Raw genomic sequence first — 14,096 nt, forward strand, 5'->3', positions numbered from 1 at the left:
AATTAACCTTTAATACAGGAGGCGGGTGCCGGCAGCAGATCAGCGGCAGTTAACCCCTCAGGTGCCGCCTATGTGATTCCCTGTCAGAGGCAGGGTGCCGGCTATGTGATTCTGCTGCTGGCACCTGCCTCCTGTATTAAAGGTTAAAGTGGACCTTTCATGGGTCCAAACATTGTAAACCAACTATCAGGATATGTAGCGCGGCTCCCTGGGATCTCACTGCACTTACTATTATTTCTGGGCGCCGCTTCGTTCGCCCGCTGTGGCCCCCGGTATATTCTGCAGCTCTGTATGCCAATTGCTAGCATCAGAGCAATGGGGAGGCGGCTGCCCTTTTTCTCAATGGGTGTTCCTTCTCGCAAGCTGTAGCGCTGTCCAGCGCAGAGCGTCACAGCCAGGGAGATGGTGAGGTGTTATTTTTCTCCCTGGCTGTGACGCTCTGCGCTTTGATTGGACCAAGAAATGCTCCGATGCTCATATCAGAGGGGCTGCCTGAGTGAAAACAGGGGTATGTCCAGGTTCAGTTCTGAACCACCCCTTTAAGTGCAGCAGGATGGTGGCGACAGATCTCCAGCTCTGGAACATCCAGATATACACGATGCAGGTGACAACAGACACACAGGAAGGATCCAGCCATTCGGCTGTCTACCGCAGGACTCCACAGATAAAGAATAAGGGAATACACCACAAACCTTCGAACCGCCACAGACTTGGAGGTGCAGTTACTCGTAATGATCGGTATTAGCCTCGGGACATGTGTTTGCTGCCAACATGGAGGGAAAAACCTCAATTATTCTCCATTATTAATGTTCAGAATTACACAAAGAGGGTATACAGATACTTACACGGATTATTAACCGGATGGCTACCACGCCAGAGGTCGCCATGATTTTGGTACTGTTGGGAACTAAGTTGAAAACTGTAGGCATAATGGCTTCAGCTCCATGGTCAAATTTATTCCCCAGGACGGACGAGAGGTGCCTGACGTAAAACAAAATGGAATCCAGAAATAAGCAAGTAAAAACCTCACAACAGCAGCTTAGAGCCCAGCGGTGGCTGATAGAAGCAGCAGGAAGGACCCGTCTGCTCCACTCACCCCAGGGTGATACAGGCTTCTCGAACCACCTGGGAGCGCAAGTCCTTGGCGGAAAGCTTGAACGCTCCATCCAGCAGACGGAGGTGCTGGAAGAAGTTGTCGTATTCTGCTGCTCCGGCCAAGAGCAAAGAGCGGATCTTCTTAAGCTGCAAACAAGCAGAAGATAAAACCAAGTCAGAGGAGGACAGATTATTATTATCATACATGTTCCGGACCTCACAAAAGAGTAATAATGCTGCACAAAAAATGCACAGCAAATCTCACAATGTGACGGCTGTAGTGCAGGGCAACCGTCGTATCAGGGTGTACCCCACCGTCAGACAAGGGTCCTACTCATCATGAATAAACTTCCCACCCTGGGGGCCCCCTGACCCTGCAGAGCCATGGGACGTACCGCGGTGATCCTCTGCTCCCAGTCATGCTTATCATCAGACAGGATTTCCCGGATTTTATTGATTTGTTCCTCCAGGTCCCTGGCAGAGTAGATCTGAAAGATGAGACATGGATAAGCTGGAGCAGTTCACACAGAGCAACGATCAGGAGGACAGAGCGGGAAGCCACAGTCTGAACTCTGCTGGTAACAGCAGCACAGAGGGTTACAGGAGAGAAGCGTGCTGATCCTACTGATGACATGGAGAACAGAGACGCAAGTGATAGGAGCAGTGTCATGATGTAAGGAGAGCAAAGGAGTCAATCTGGAGGTCACGGAGCGAATCAAGAAGATTACAGACAAGTTGTCAGACATTATTTCATCCGGATGTTAAAGGGGGTTTCCAGTTCTTTTACATCGATGACCTACCCTCAGGATAGACAAAATATCTGATTGTACGGGGTCCGACACCCTGCAGTATAGTGCCACCCATCATGTAGTGGACGCAGCTGGTTACTGCAGCGCTGCTGCTGAAGTGAATGGTAACTGACTCACAATGGCGCGGAGCTCCAGCGCAGGAGCCACTTCAGAACGGCTGATAAGTCTAAAATCTGTAAGAGGGTCCTTGGTTCTGACAGCAGGAGCGACCCTGCCATCAGCAGGGACCAGCATGGTCAGACGTAATACTGTAGGACAGGTAAAGTAGATACACCGCTGCCATATTTCACAGTCCATGTCCAATCAGTAATATCAGTAATATAAACCCAGAGCTCAGCGCGCGCACAATACAGTACACGTGACAGACGCGGTCAGCGGCCGTTACCTGCACGGTGGGGACGTCTTCGAAGGCTCTGACGAAGTCTTCCTCGTCTATGGCGCCGGCCCCTTCCTTGGGTCCTGCAACATTCAAGAAAATAATATTTACTTCCCTGACGGCCCGTCTTCTCCAGAAGCTCTTCAGACGTGGAACTTCGTGGCTCTTCAGACGTGGAACTTCGTGGCGGAGTTGGGTTCCCACCACGTATATAACAATGAAGAGAACTCCAGCAGTTGTAACGCAGAGACGTGTACAGTCTCTAAACGCCGCACTTCAATAAAGCTTCACCTTTCTGCATTACAACTGCTGGGGCTCTCTCTGCAGAAGCTCGGGACATCAACTTCTCCAGATGAATGATTAAGACGCGGGGGCGACTCCATTTTACTGCAGGCGAGGAGTCAAAGTAAAGGTAAAACGCATGAAAAAAAGAAAAAAAAAAGAAAGCGGGCGGCATGGAGGACGCGGCTCCCGGTCTCCATGGGGTTTACGGATTTCTCAAGAGAATCGAATGACAAAGGACACGTGGAGGACAGCGGAAATCTTCAGGGTGGAAGATCTGAAGGACTTAATTTCTACAAATATTAAGTGACAAATAATTTGGGGGGGGGGCGGCATCCTTTGCGACCGCACTGGGCCGACGATGTGCTGAGCCTTGTGAGGGGCCACTATGTGCACAATGGCCGCCTCAGGCATCAAACTCACCTGCAGTTTTGGTGGACACTGCAGTCGTCCCCGGCCTCCGAGCCGTCCCCATAGTCACCGGTTTGCGGGCAGATGGTGGCACTTTAGCGGATGCAGTGGAGCTGGCGGATGACTGCCTGTTCCCATCGACAGAATCTTCATCATCAAAGTTTTTATCTGGAAAATAAGATTATGAGGTTTTATTGTTAAATATACAATGAGAAAAAGGTGCAAGACAAAAGCGCGAGCAGGATATCCTCCCTGCCACCAGGAGACTGTGGGCGGGGCCAGTGCAGACATGAAGGCAGGATATCCTGCCTGCCACCAGGAGACTCTGGGCGGGGCCAGTGCAGACATGAAGGCAGGATATCCTCCCTGCCACCAGGAGACTCTGGGACGGGGCCAGTGCAGACATGAAGGCAGGATATCCTCCCTGCCACCAGGGGCGGGGCCAGTGCAGACATGAAGGCAGGATATCCTCCCTGCCACCAGGAGACTGTGGGCGGGGCCAGTGCAGACATGAAGGCAGGATATCCTCCCTGCCACCAGGAGACTGTGGGCGGGGCCAGTGCAGACATGAAGGCAGGATATCCTCCCTGCCACCAGGAGACTGTGGGCGGGGCCAGTGCAGACATGAAGGCAGGATATCCCCCCTGCCACCAGGAGACTGTGGGCGGGGCCAGTGCAGACATGAAGGCAGGATATCCTCCCTGCCACCAGGGGCGGGGCCAGTGCAGACATGAAGGCAGGATATCCTCCCTGTCACCAGGAGACTCTGGGACGGGGCCAGTGCAGACATGAAGGCAGGATATCCTCCCTGCAACCAGGAGACTGAGCGGGGCCAGTGCAGACATGAAGGCAGGATATCCTCCCTGCCACCAGGAGACTGTGGGCGGGGCCAGTGCAGACATGAAGGCAGGATATCCTCCCTGCCACCAGGAGACTCTGGGACGGGGCCAGTGCAGACATGAAGGCAGGATATCCTCCCTGCCACCAGGAGACTGTGGGCGGGGCCAGTGCAGACATGAAGGCAGGATATCCTCCCTGCCACCAGGAGACAGTGGGCAGGGCCAGTGCAGACATGAAGGCAGGATATCCCCCCTGCCACCAGGAGACTGTGGGCAGGACCAGTGCAGACATGAAGGCAGGATATCCGCCCTGCCACCAGGAGACTGTGGGCGGGGCCAGTGCAGACATGAAGGCAGGATATCCCCCCTGCCACCAGGAGACTGTGGGCGGGGCCAGTGCAGACATGAAGGCAGGATATCCCCCCTGCCACCAGGAGACTGTGGGCAGGGCCAGTGCAGACATGAAGGCAGGATATCCCCCCTGCCACCAGGAGACTCTGGGCGGGGCCAGTGCAGACATGAAGGAAGGATATCCTCCCTGCCATCAGGAGACTCTGGGCGGTGCCAGTGCAGACATGAAGGAAGGATATCCCCCCTGCCACCAGGAGACAGTGGGCGGGGCCAGTGCAGACATGAAGGCAGGATATCCTCCCTGCCACCAGGAGACAGTGGGCAGGGCCAGTGCAGACATGAAGGCAGGATATCCTCCCTGCCACCAGGAGACTCTGGGCGGGGCCAGTGCAGACATGAAGGCAGGATATCCTCCCTGCCACCAGGAGACAGTGGGCAGGGCCAGTGCAGACATGAAGGCAGGATATCCTCCCTGCCACCAGGAGACTCTGGGCGGGGCCAGTGCAGACATGAAGGCAGGATATCCTCCCTGCCACCAGGAGACAGTGGGCGGGGCCAGAACAGACGTGAAGGCAGGATATCCTCCCTGCCATCAGGAGACTGTGGGCAGGGTCAGAGCAGACATGAAGGCAGGATATCCTCCCTGCCACCAGGAGACAGTAGGCGGGGCCAGTGCAGACATGAAGGCAGGATATCCTCCCTGCCTCCAGGAGACAGTGGGCGGGGCCAGAGTAGATGCCCCTCCCACCATAATGCCATTACACAGATTATTAGCAGATGATGGCGGCACGGGAGGAATATTTGTGGGGAGGACAATTATTAGGGTGCACTGAAGGACGAGCAAATAAGATGAAGAAAAAAAAAAAAGCAGCAATCGATTCCCAGCCGCCATTCTGGTACAAAGTGTCTGCGCCATTTATATTTTATGGGTGACAGCATAGTGACCCCCAACCCACCGACATCTGAGCACTAACAGCACGCTGTCCAGTCTGGCGTCTCCGGTACACAACAGCCGTATTCCAGAATGTTCTCCCATCATAACACCCATCATCCACTAAGACCTAAGACATGACACAGATGTATCCCAGCACATGGGAACACCGACCCAGCGGCTTTACAGATGTACATCACCGCTGATCTCGGACCTGGAGAACCACCTGAACCGCGGCCGGAGAAATCCTCACATCAGGAGGTGTGTGTGTGTGTGTGTGTAGGTGTGTGTGTGTGTAGGTGTGTGTAGGTGTGTGTAGGTGTGTGTAGGTGTGTGTAGGTGTGTGTGTGTGTAGGTGTGGGTAGGTGTGGGTAGGTGTGGGTAGGTGTGGGTAGGTGTGTGTAGGTGTGTGTAGGTGTGTGTAGGGGTGTGTGTGTGTGTGTGTGTGTGTGTGTGTGTGTGTGTGTGTGTGTGTGTGTGTGTGTGTGTGTGTGTGTGTGTGTGTGTGTGTGTGTATATATACACATACACACACATACACAGATCTGGTTTTTACACCAGTTTCTATGGAATATGGAAATACACCCATTATACATACATCACATACATCACACACACACACACATTATACATACATCACACACACACACACATTATACATACATCACACACACACACACACACACACATTATACATACATCACACACACACACACACACACACATTATACATACATCACACACACACATTATACATACATCACACACACACTATACATACATCACACACACATTATACATACATCACACACACATTATACATACATCACACACACATTATACATGCATCACATGCATTATACATACATCACATGCATTATACATACATCTCACACACACACACACACACATTATACATACATCTCACACACACACACACATTATACATACATCACACACACCAGTTTCACATACGTGTGCACAGATCTCATCCCCTGTGCACATGGTGCCGCTCGTTAGCAGACGCAGTGATTTGCACCCACAGCCGTCTCCTCCATTACAGACAGCAAGACAAAGAAAATGCCGGGTGCGGAGCCGTCACCGGAGAGGCTGCAGAGAGTCACTGTGCATGATGGCGGCAGAGCCTGCAGGGCCGAGACCCCACCACTCCCTCCATCACCCACCCAGACTATTTGCAGGCTGGGGACACACGCAATCCACAAAGAACGAAGCCGCAGCTCTTACTGGTACATATCCGCTGGCAAATGAGCTTCCTCAGCATCCCTCCGCTCTCCTCCCACACCGGGTCCACATTGGAAGCGTCTTAGTGAAAGGAGAAGCTGCGCTGTCTGCACACACAGGGGGGCAGCGGACATGCTGGGAGGATCAGATCCTGGTGGTTCCGGCTGCACCTTCCCCCGATGTGAGGTGCCCCCTCCACCGGCCGCCTGACGGAGGTAGAACGAGCTGATCCCGGAGGAGCAGCAGCAACTGAAACAGCTGCTCTCTGGCCACGACTAATAGATGCGCCCCCCAGGGACTGGAGACAATGCTGTAATGAATGGATGCGATTACATGGACGCCAGCAGGTACCGACAGGGATGAGAAAATGGAGAGCTGCACCAGACGAGAGGGCGGCCGGGCTGAACACACACCTTACATGTCAGCCGTCTCTGCAGCACAGGAGCGCGGTGATGTCATGGAGGGTGGTGTACATCGCTTCACCGGGAGGACTGTCAACATCCACAATTACCCCACAGGGGGCCACAACTCCCTGCACGCCTCAGTCTATGAGTCAGAGCCCCGACGCTGCGCCGCGCACCCGGCAACAGGATCCAGACAGCAAGACAAAATGGAGACGGACAGAGGGCAGCACATGGCGAGGGATCGGGATCCTCCCAAAATCCAACCTAAAGACAAACCTAAAAGCAAGGGAAGCAGAGGGGTCGCCCCTTACAGAACATACATGGCAGTTATTCACTATGAGGGTCTCATTCCCCCTTTATTACACACCTCATTATGGCATGCTCCCACCGCCCTCCGGATCCACTTTATACATGGACTGTACTGTACAGAGAGTAAAGGCGCCACGGGCAGCACCTGACACCACAGCAGTACCCGTGGACCCTCCATTAGTCACCACAGGTGGTGCATTTACTAGGGTAGAAGAGACGCACAAATGTCTGTGTTTCAACACCAAAACCGCAATTTCTAACAGCAGTTTTTGGTGCGTATTTGATGCAGTTTTGCCCCAAATCTGATCCTTCATTTAAAATTGTGAAATAGGCAGATAAAACCACATATGTAACCGACAGGCTGCGGATCTCTAAATCCACGCAGAAAACATCCGCACCGTGTAGACGAGATCTGTCTATTCTCTTACACTGCGCAGGTACTGTACTGCGCAGGTACCCTACATGTAAATCCCATGTTTATTCCTCACACAGCGCTGTCATTTCTACTTGTGATTTTAACCATGACCCAAATGTGAACAGCGCCATAAATCTCGGAAACTGCATTCATTTTTGAAAGTCAGAATAGTGAAGCGAAGAGGGCCGTCCGATCCAATAAAATAAAAGATCAGTCATATCTCCTGGAAACCAGGAAGAACACTGGTGTGAACAGGGCCTAAGGTTGTTACAACGTATCCCTGTACTGTACAGCCTGTGGTTGTTACAACGTATCCCTGTACTGTACAGTCTGTGGTGGTTGCTACAACGCATCCCTGTACAGTCTGTGGTGGTGGCTACAACGCATCCCTGTACAGTCTGTGGTGATGGCTACAACGCATCCCTGTACTGTACAGTCTGTGGTGGTGGCTACAACGCATCCCTGTACTGTACAGTCTGTGGTGGTTGCTACAACGCATCCCTGTACTGTACAGTCTGTGGTGGTGGCTACAACGTATCCCTGTACTGTACAGTCTGTGGTGGTGGCTACAACGCATCCCTGTACTGTACAGTCTGTGGTGGTTGCTACAACGCATCCCTGTACTGTACAGTCTGTGGTGGTGGCTACAACGCATCCCTGTACTGTACAGTCTGTGGTGGTGGCTACAACGCATCCCTGTACTGTACAGTCTGTGGTGGTGGCTACAACGCATCCCTGTACTGTACAGTCTGTGGTGGTGGCTACAACGCATCCCTGTACTGTACAGTCTGTGGTGGTTGCTACAACGTATCACTGTACTGTACAGTCTGTGGTGGTTGTTACAACGTATCCCTGTACTGTACAGTCTGTGGTGGTTGCTACAATGTATCCCTGTACTGTACAGTCTGTGGTGGTTGCTACAATGTATCCCTGTACTGTACAGTCTGTGGTGGTTGTTACAACATATCCCTGTACTGTACAGTCTGTGGTGGTTGTTACAACATATCCCTGTACTGTACAGTCTGTGGTTGTTACAATGTATCCCTGTACTCACTGTACAGCCTGTGGTTGCTACAACATATCCCTGTACTGTACAGTCTGTGGTGGTTGTTACAACATATCGCTGTACTGTACAGTCTGTGGTGGTTGTTACAACATATCCCTGTACTGAACAGTCTGTGGTTGTTACAACATATCCCTGTACTGAACAGTCTGTGGTTGTTACAATGTATCCCTGTACTCACTGTACAGCCTGTGGTTGCTACAACATATCCCTGTACTGTACAGTCTGTGGTGGTTGTTACAACATATCCCTGTACTGTACAGTCTGTGGTGGTTGTTACAACATATCCCTGTACTGAACAGTCTGTGGTTGTTACAACATATCCCTGTACTAAACAGTCTGTGGTTGTTACAATGTATCCCTGTACTCACTGTACAGCCTGTGGTTGCTACAACATATCCCTGTACTGTACAGTCTGTGGTGGTTGTTACAACATATCCCTGTACTGTACAGCCTGTGGTGGTGGCTACAACATATCCCTGTACTGTACAGCCTGTGGTGGTGGCTACAACGTATCCCTGTACTGTACAGCCTGTGGTGGTGGCTACAACGTATCCCTGTACTGTACAGTCTGTGGTGGTTACAACGTATCCCTGTACTGTACAGTCTGTGGTGGTGGCTACAACGCATCCCTGTACTGTACAGTCTGTGGTGGTGGCTACAACGCATCCCTGTACTGTACAGTCTGTGGTGGTGGCTACAACGCATCCCTGTACTGTACAGTCTGTGGTGGTTGCTACAACGTATCCCTGTACTGTACAGTCTGTGGTGGTTGTTACAACATATCCCTGTACTGTACAGTCTGTGGTTGTTACAATGTATCCCTGTACTCACTGTACAGCCTGTGGTTGCTACAACATATCCCTGTACTGTACAGTCTGGTTGTTACAATGTATCCCTGTACTCACTGTACAGCCTGTGGTTGTTACAACGTATCCCTGTACTCACTGTACAGCCTGTGGTTGCTACAACGTATCCCTGTACTGTACAGTCTGTGGTTGTTGTTACAACATATCCCTGTACTGTACAGTTTGTGGTTGTTACAATGTATCCCTGTACTCACTGTACAGCCTGTGGTTGCTACAACGTATCCCTGTACTGTACAGTCTGTGGTTGTTGTTACAACATATCCCTGTACTGTACAGTCTGTGGTTGTTACAATGTATCCCTGTACTCACTGTACAGCCTGTGGTTGCTACAACGTATCCCTGTACTGTACAGTCTGTGGTGGTTGTTACAACATATCCCTGTACTGTACAGTCTGTGGTTGTTACAACATATCCCTGTACTGTACAGTCTGTGGTTGTTACAACATATCCCTGTACTGTACAGTCTGTGGTTCTCTACTGCTCCCGGTTATCAGCCACTCTGGGCTGCAGAGACGTTGCTTTCACGCACTGGGTTTTGGTTGGCGTCTTTCTGTAATGTTTGCACTGGTGCTTTTCGCAGTAAATGCCCCAGATGTTAGCTGAAAGGCTATGGGAAAATATAAAATTAAGGACAAGCACTTTTTCTTGCTCCTGGTGTTTTTGTTAATTATTTTATTTTTTTGTCTTTTCATACCATGGCAATCTGGAGCTCTTGGAGTTTCACCTTCTCTATAGGGGAAAAATGCCAAAGAAAATACTGCGGCAAGACGCCAATCTATAATATCCCATGAACTGTCAGAGAATGCACCCAATTTATGACAAGACGCAGGCCTCCTTATAAATTAGGAGCAACCTCCGGCAGTCCTTGCACCTAAACTGAATTCTACGACAGCTCCAAGTCGCTCTAGATTTCGGTCTTCATTTATGCCAGAACACTGATGTGAATGACGATAAATGTGTCGAGCCCATTGGCCCTGGATATTATACACCTATGGTAATGGCGGACTGCATGGCCAGGGGCTGGATATTATACACCTGTGGTAATGGCGGACTGCATGGCCAGGGGCGGGATATTATACACCTGTGGTAATGGCGGACTGCATGGCCAGGGGCTGGATATTATACACCTGTGGTAATGGCGGACTGCATGGCCAGGGGCTGGATATTATACACCTGTGGTAATGGCAGGCTGCATGGCCAGGGGCTGGATATTATACAGCTGTGGTAATGGCGGACTGCATGGTCAGGGGCTGGATATTATACAGCTGTGGTAATGGCGGACTGCATGGTCAGGGGCGGGATATTATACACCTGTGGTAATGGCGGACTGCATGGCCAGGGGCTGGATATTATACACCTGTGGTAATGGCGGACTGCATGGCCAGGGGCTGGATATTATACACCTGTGGTAATGGCGGACTGCATGGCCAGGGGCTGGATATTATACACCTATGGTAATGGCGGACTGCATGGCCAGGGGCTGGATATTATACAGCTGTGGTAATGGCGGACTGCATGGCCAGGGGCTGGATATTATACAGCTGTGGTAATGGCGGACTGCATGGCCAGGGGCTGGATATTATACACCTGTGGTAATGGCGGACTGCATGGCCAGGGGCTGGATATTATACACCTGTGGTAATGGCGGACTGCATGGCCAGGGGCTGGATATTATACAGCTGTGGTAATGGCGGACTGCATGGCCAGGGGCTGGATATTATACAGCTGTGGTAATGGCGGACTGCATGGCCAGGGGCTGGATATTATACACCTGTGGTAATGGCGGACTGCATGGCCAGGGGCTGTATATTATACAGCTGTGGTAATGGCGGACTGCATGGCCAGGGGCGGGATATTATACAGCTGTGGTAATGGCGGACTGCATGGCCAGGGGCTGGATATTATACACCTGTGGTAATGGCGGACTGCATGGCCAGGGGCTGGATATTATACACCTGTGGTAATGGCGGACTGCATGGCCAGGGGCGGGATATTATACACCTGTGGTAATGGCGGACTGCATGGCCAGGGGCTGGATATTATACACCTGTGGTAATGGCGGACTGCATGGCCAGGGGCTGGATATTATACACCTGTGGTAATGGCAGGCTGCATGGCCAGGGGCTGGATATTATACACCTGTGGTAATGGCGGACTGCATGGCCAGGGGCGGGATATTATACACCTGTGGTAATGGCGGACTGCATGGCCAGGGGCGGGATATTATACAGCTGTGGTAATGGCGGACTGCATGGCCAGGGGCTGGATATTATACACCTATGGTAATGGCGGACTGCATGGCCAGGGGCTGGATATTATACACCTGTGGTAATGGCGGACTGCATGGCCAGGGGCGGGATATTATACACCTGTGGTAATGGCGGACTGCATGGCCAGGGGCTGGATATTATACACATGTGGTAATGGCGGACTGCATGGCCAGGGGCTGGATATTATACACCTGTGGTAATGGCAGGCTGCATGGCCAGGGGCTGGATATTATACAGCTGTGGTAATGGCGGACTGCATGGTCAGGGGCTGGATATTATACAGCTGTGGTAATGGCGGACTGCATGGTCAGGGGCGGGATATTATACACCTGTGGTAATGGCGGACTGCATGGCCAGGGGCTGGATATTATACAGCTGTGGTAATGGCGGACTGCATGGCCAGGGGCTGGATATTATACACCTGTGGTAATGGCGGACTGCATGGCCAGGGGCTGGATATTATACACCTATGGTAATGGCGGACTGCATGGCCAGGGGCTGGATATTATACAGCTGTGGTAATGGCGGACTGCATGGCCAGGGGCTGGATATTATACAGCTGTGGTAATGGCGGACTGCATGGCCAGGGGCTGGATATTATACACCTGTGGTAATGGCGGACTGCATGGCCAGGGGCTGTATATTATACAGCTGTGGTAATGGCGGACTGCATGGCCAGGGGCGGGATATTATACACCTGTGGTAATGGCGGACTGCATGGCCAGGGGCGGGATATTATACAGCTGTGGTAAACGCAGACTGCATGGCCAGGGGCTGGATATTATACACCTGTGGTAATGGCGGACTGCATGGCCAGGGGCTGGATATTATACAGCTGTGGTAAAGGCAGACTGCATGGCCAGGGGCTGTATATTATACAGCTGTGGTAATGGCGGACTGCATGGCCAGGGGCTGGATATTATACAGCTGTGGTAATGGCGGACTGCATGGCCAGGGGCTGGATATTATACAGCTGTGGTAATGACGGCTCAGTCCACATCTACATCTTGGATTGTTTATAACAGAGGCCATGATACGGTGCCTCCCTCTATTAAAAGGGGTTCTCCGATAATGAATGTAAAAAAAATTAAAAATCCATATAGAACATGACAATCTTTCTAATAAACCTAGAACCAGCCCGGCACCTCACATGGGTCCAGAGATCTCCCCAGTCATTGCTCTGCTAGACTTATATCACGCCGACAGCTCAGGGTGTGTGTCCTTTCTCAGGGGGTGTGTCCTTTCTCAGGGGGTGTGTCCTTTCTCAGGGGGCGTGTCTTCTAGAGCTCTCTCCCTACCACCGATTAAGAGGAAATTGAAGAATTAAACTGAGCATGTGCGGTCTTCTGAGCAAGTAGGACAAAGTAGTAAGAAAGGAAACAAACAGCAGGTGGCGCTATGCAAATACATTTTATTGAATAACTCAGCGGCTAAACAAATTTTTTAATTACCTGCAATTACAAATCTATTCAGATCCAGGTGCTGGACAACCCATTTAACTAATATCAGGGTATTTAACAAAGGGTTGTCTAAACTGAACCACCCCTTAAAGAACTATAGAGCAGATCAAGCAACAATATATCAGTAGAATCCCTGAGGTAAGAAGGCAAGCAGCAAAATCTTAATATCCACAAGGAGGCAAAGCAGATGACGACCTGGACTAGAAATATAGGAGAGACCCCCTTCCAAAAAGACCCAGAAAGACCCCTGGTCAGTTTCAGTACCACAGAGCTGTAAGTGAAAGCAGCAAGGAAAATAAATCTGGTGAGTAAAAGCGCCACCTAGTGGTTAAACTGATGAAGCCTTGAGCACCAGATAAAAAAACACCAATTCTTATTCCATGGCTACTTGACAGACAGAAGAGACAGCGGCTGCAATGGAAATATGGAAAGAGTAAAAAGAGACCTTGTGACAGAGCTGGAAGGGGGGCGCCATATTCACTGGCATCCTCTGATCCTCACATACATGCATCAATCATCACAGTGATGTGGTCTGTGCTCTCAGTACCAATCGATATGAAAAAGTCTCATCCACAGACAACAGTGGGCACAAGCTGCGGGCACAGGGGGCAGCATAACACACTCATCCTCCTGGCCCGGCCGCTCATGGCTTGTCCTCACAACCGGAGGTCGGACAGACCCATAGCTGTTTAATACCAGGAACCAACACAGCGGCGCGCGACGAGCTGCCATCATTATCAGGTCATTTAGATGCAGAGCTGCGGGGATCAATAATCTTCAGGGTCTTCCCTCCCAGCACGGAGCCGAGCAGGAGCTGCAGCCGCACACAGTACGGTTACCTCCCCGACACTGGCGACTGAGGCTCAGAACCAGGCATCAGCCAGGAGCAGGGGCGGAAAGGAGCAGAAGAGCCACTGCAGACCCCCAGGAGACAGCCAGGGAGGAGAAGAGACGCCGCAGACCCCCAGGA

General features: G+C 51.4%; 1 protein-coding gene across 6 annotated transcripts in view; it reads right to left on the reverse strand.

The window, feature by feature from the left end:
• CLASP1 (cytoplasmic linker associated protein 1) overlaps window positions 1-14,096 on the reverse strand; it is a 122,879-nt gene that overhangs the window by 57,181 nt on the left and 51,602 nt on the right. For all 6 annotated transcript variants that reach the window (XM_040440823.1, XM_040440822.1, XM_040440819.1 and 3 more), the window contains exons 9-14: window positions 2,986-3,141; window positions 2,290-2,363; window positions 1,491-1,583; window positions 1,097-1,242; window positions 846-981; window positions 693-763 (exon numbers count right to left, since the gene is read on the reverse strand). In XM_040440823.1, coding sequence (XP_040296757.1) covers window positions 693-763; window positions 846-981; window positions 1,097-1,242; window positions 1,491-1,583; window positions 2,290-2,363; window positions 2,986-3,141 — 676 coding nt within the window. The remainder of the gene's footprint in view (window positions 1-692; window positions 764-845; window positions 982-1,096; window positions 1,243-1,490; window positions 1,584-2,289; window positions 2,364-2,985; window positions 3,142-14,096) is intronic.

This window comes from Bufo bufo, chromosome 7 (assembly GCF_905171765.1).
Source record: "Bufo bufo chromosome 7, aBufBuf1.1, whole genome shotgun sequence".
Classification (NCBI taxonomy): Eukaryota; Metazoa; Chordata; class Amphibia; order Anura; family Bufonidae; genus Bufo; species Bufo bufo.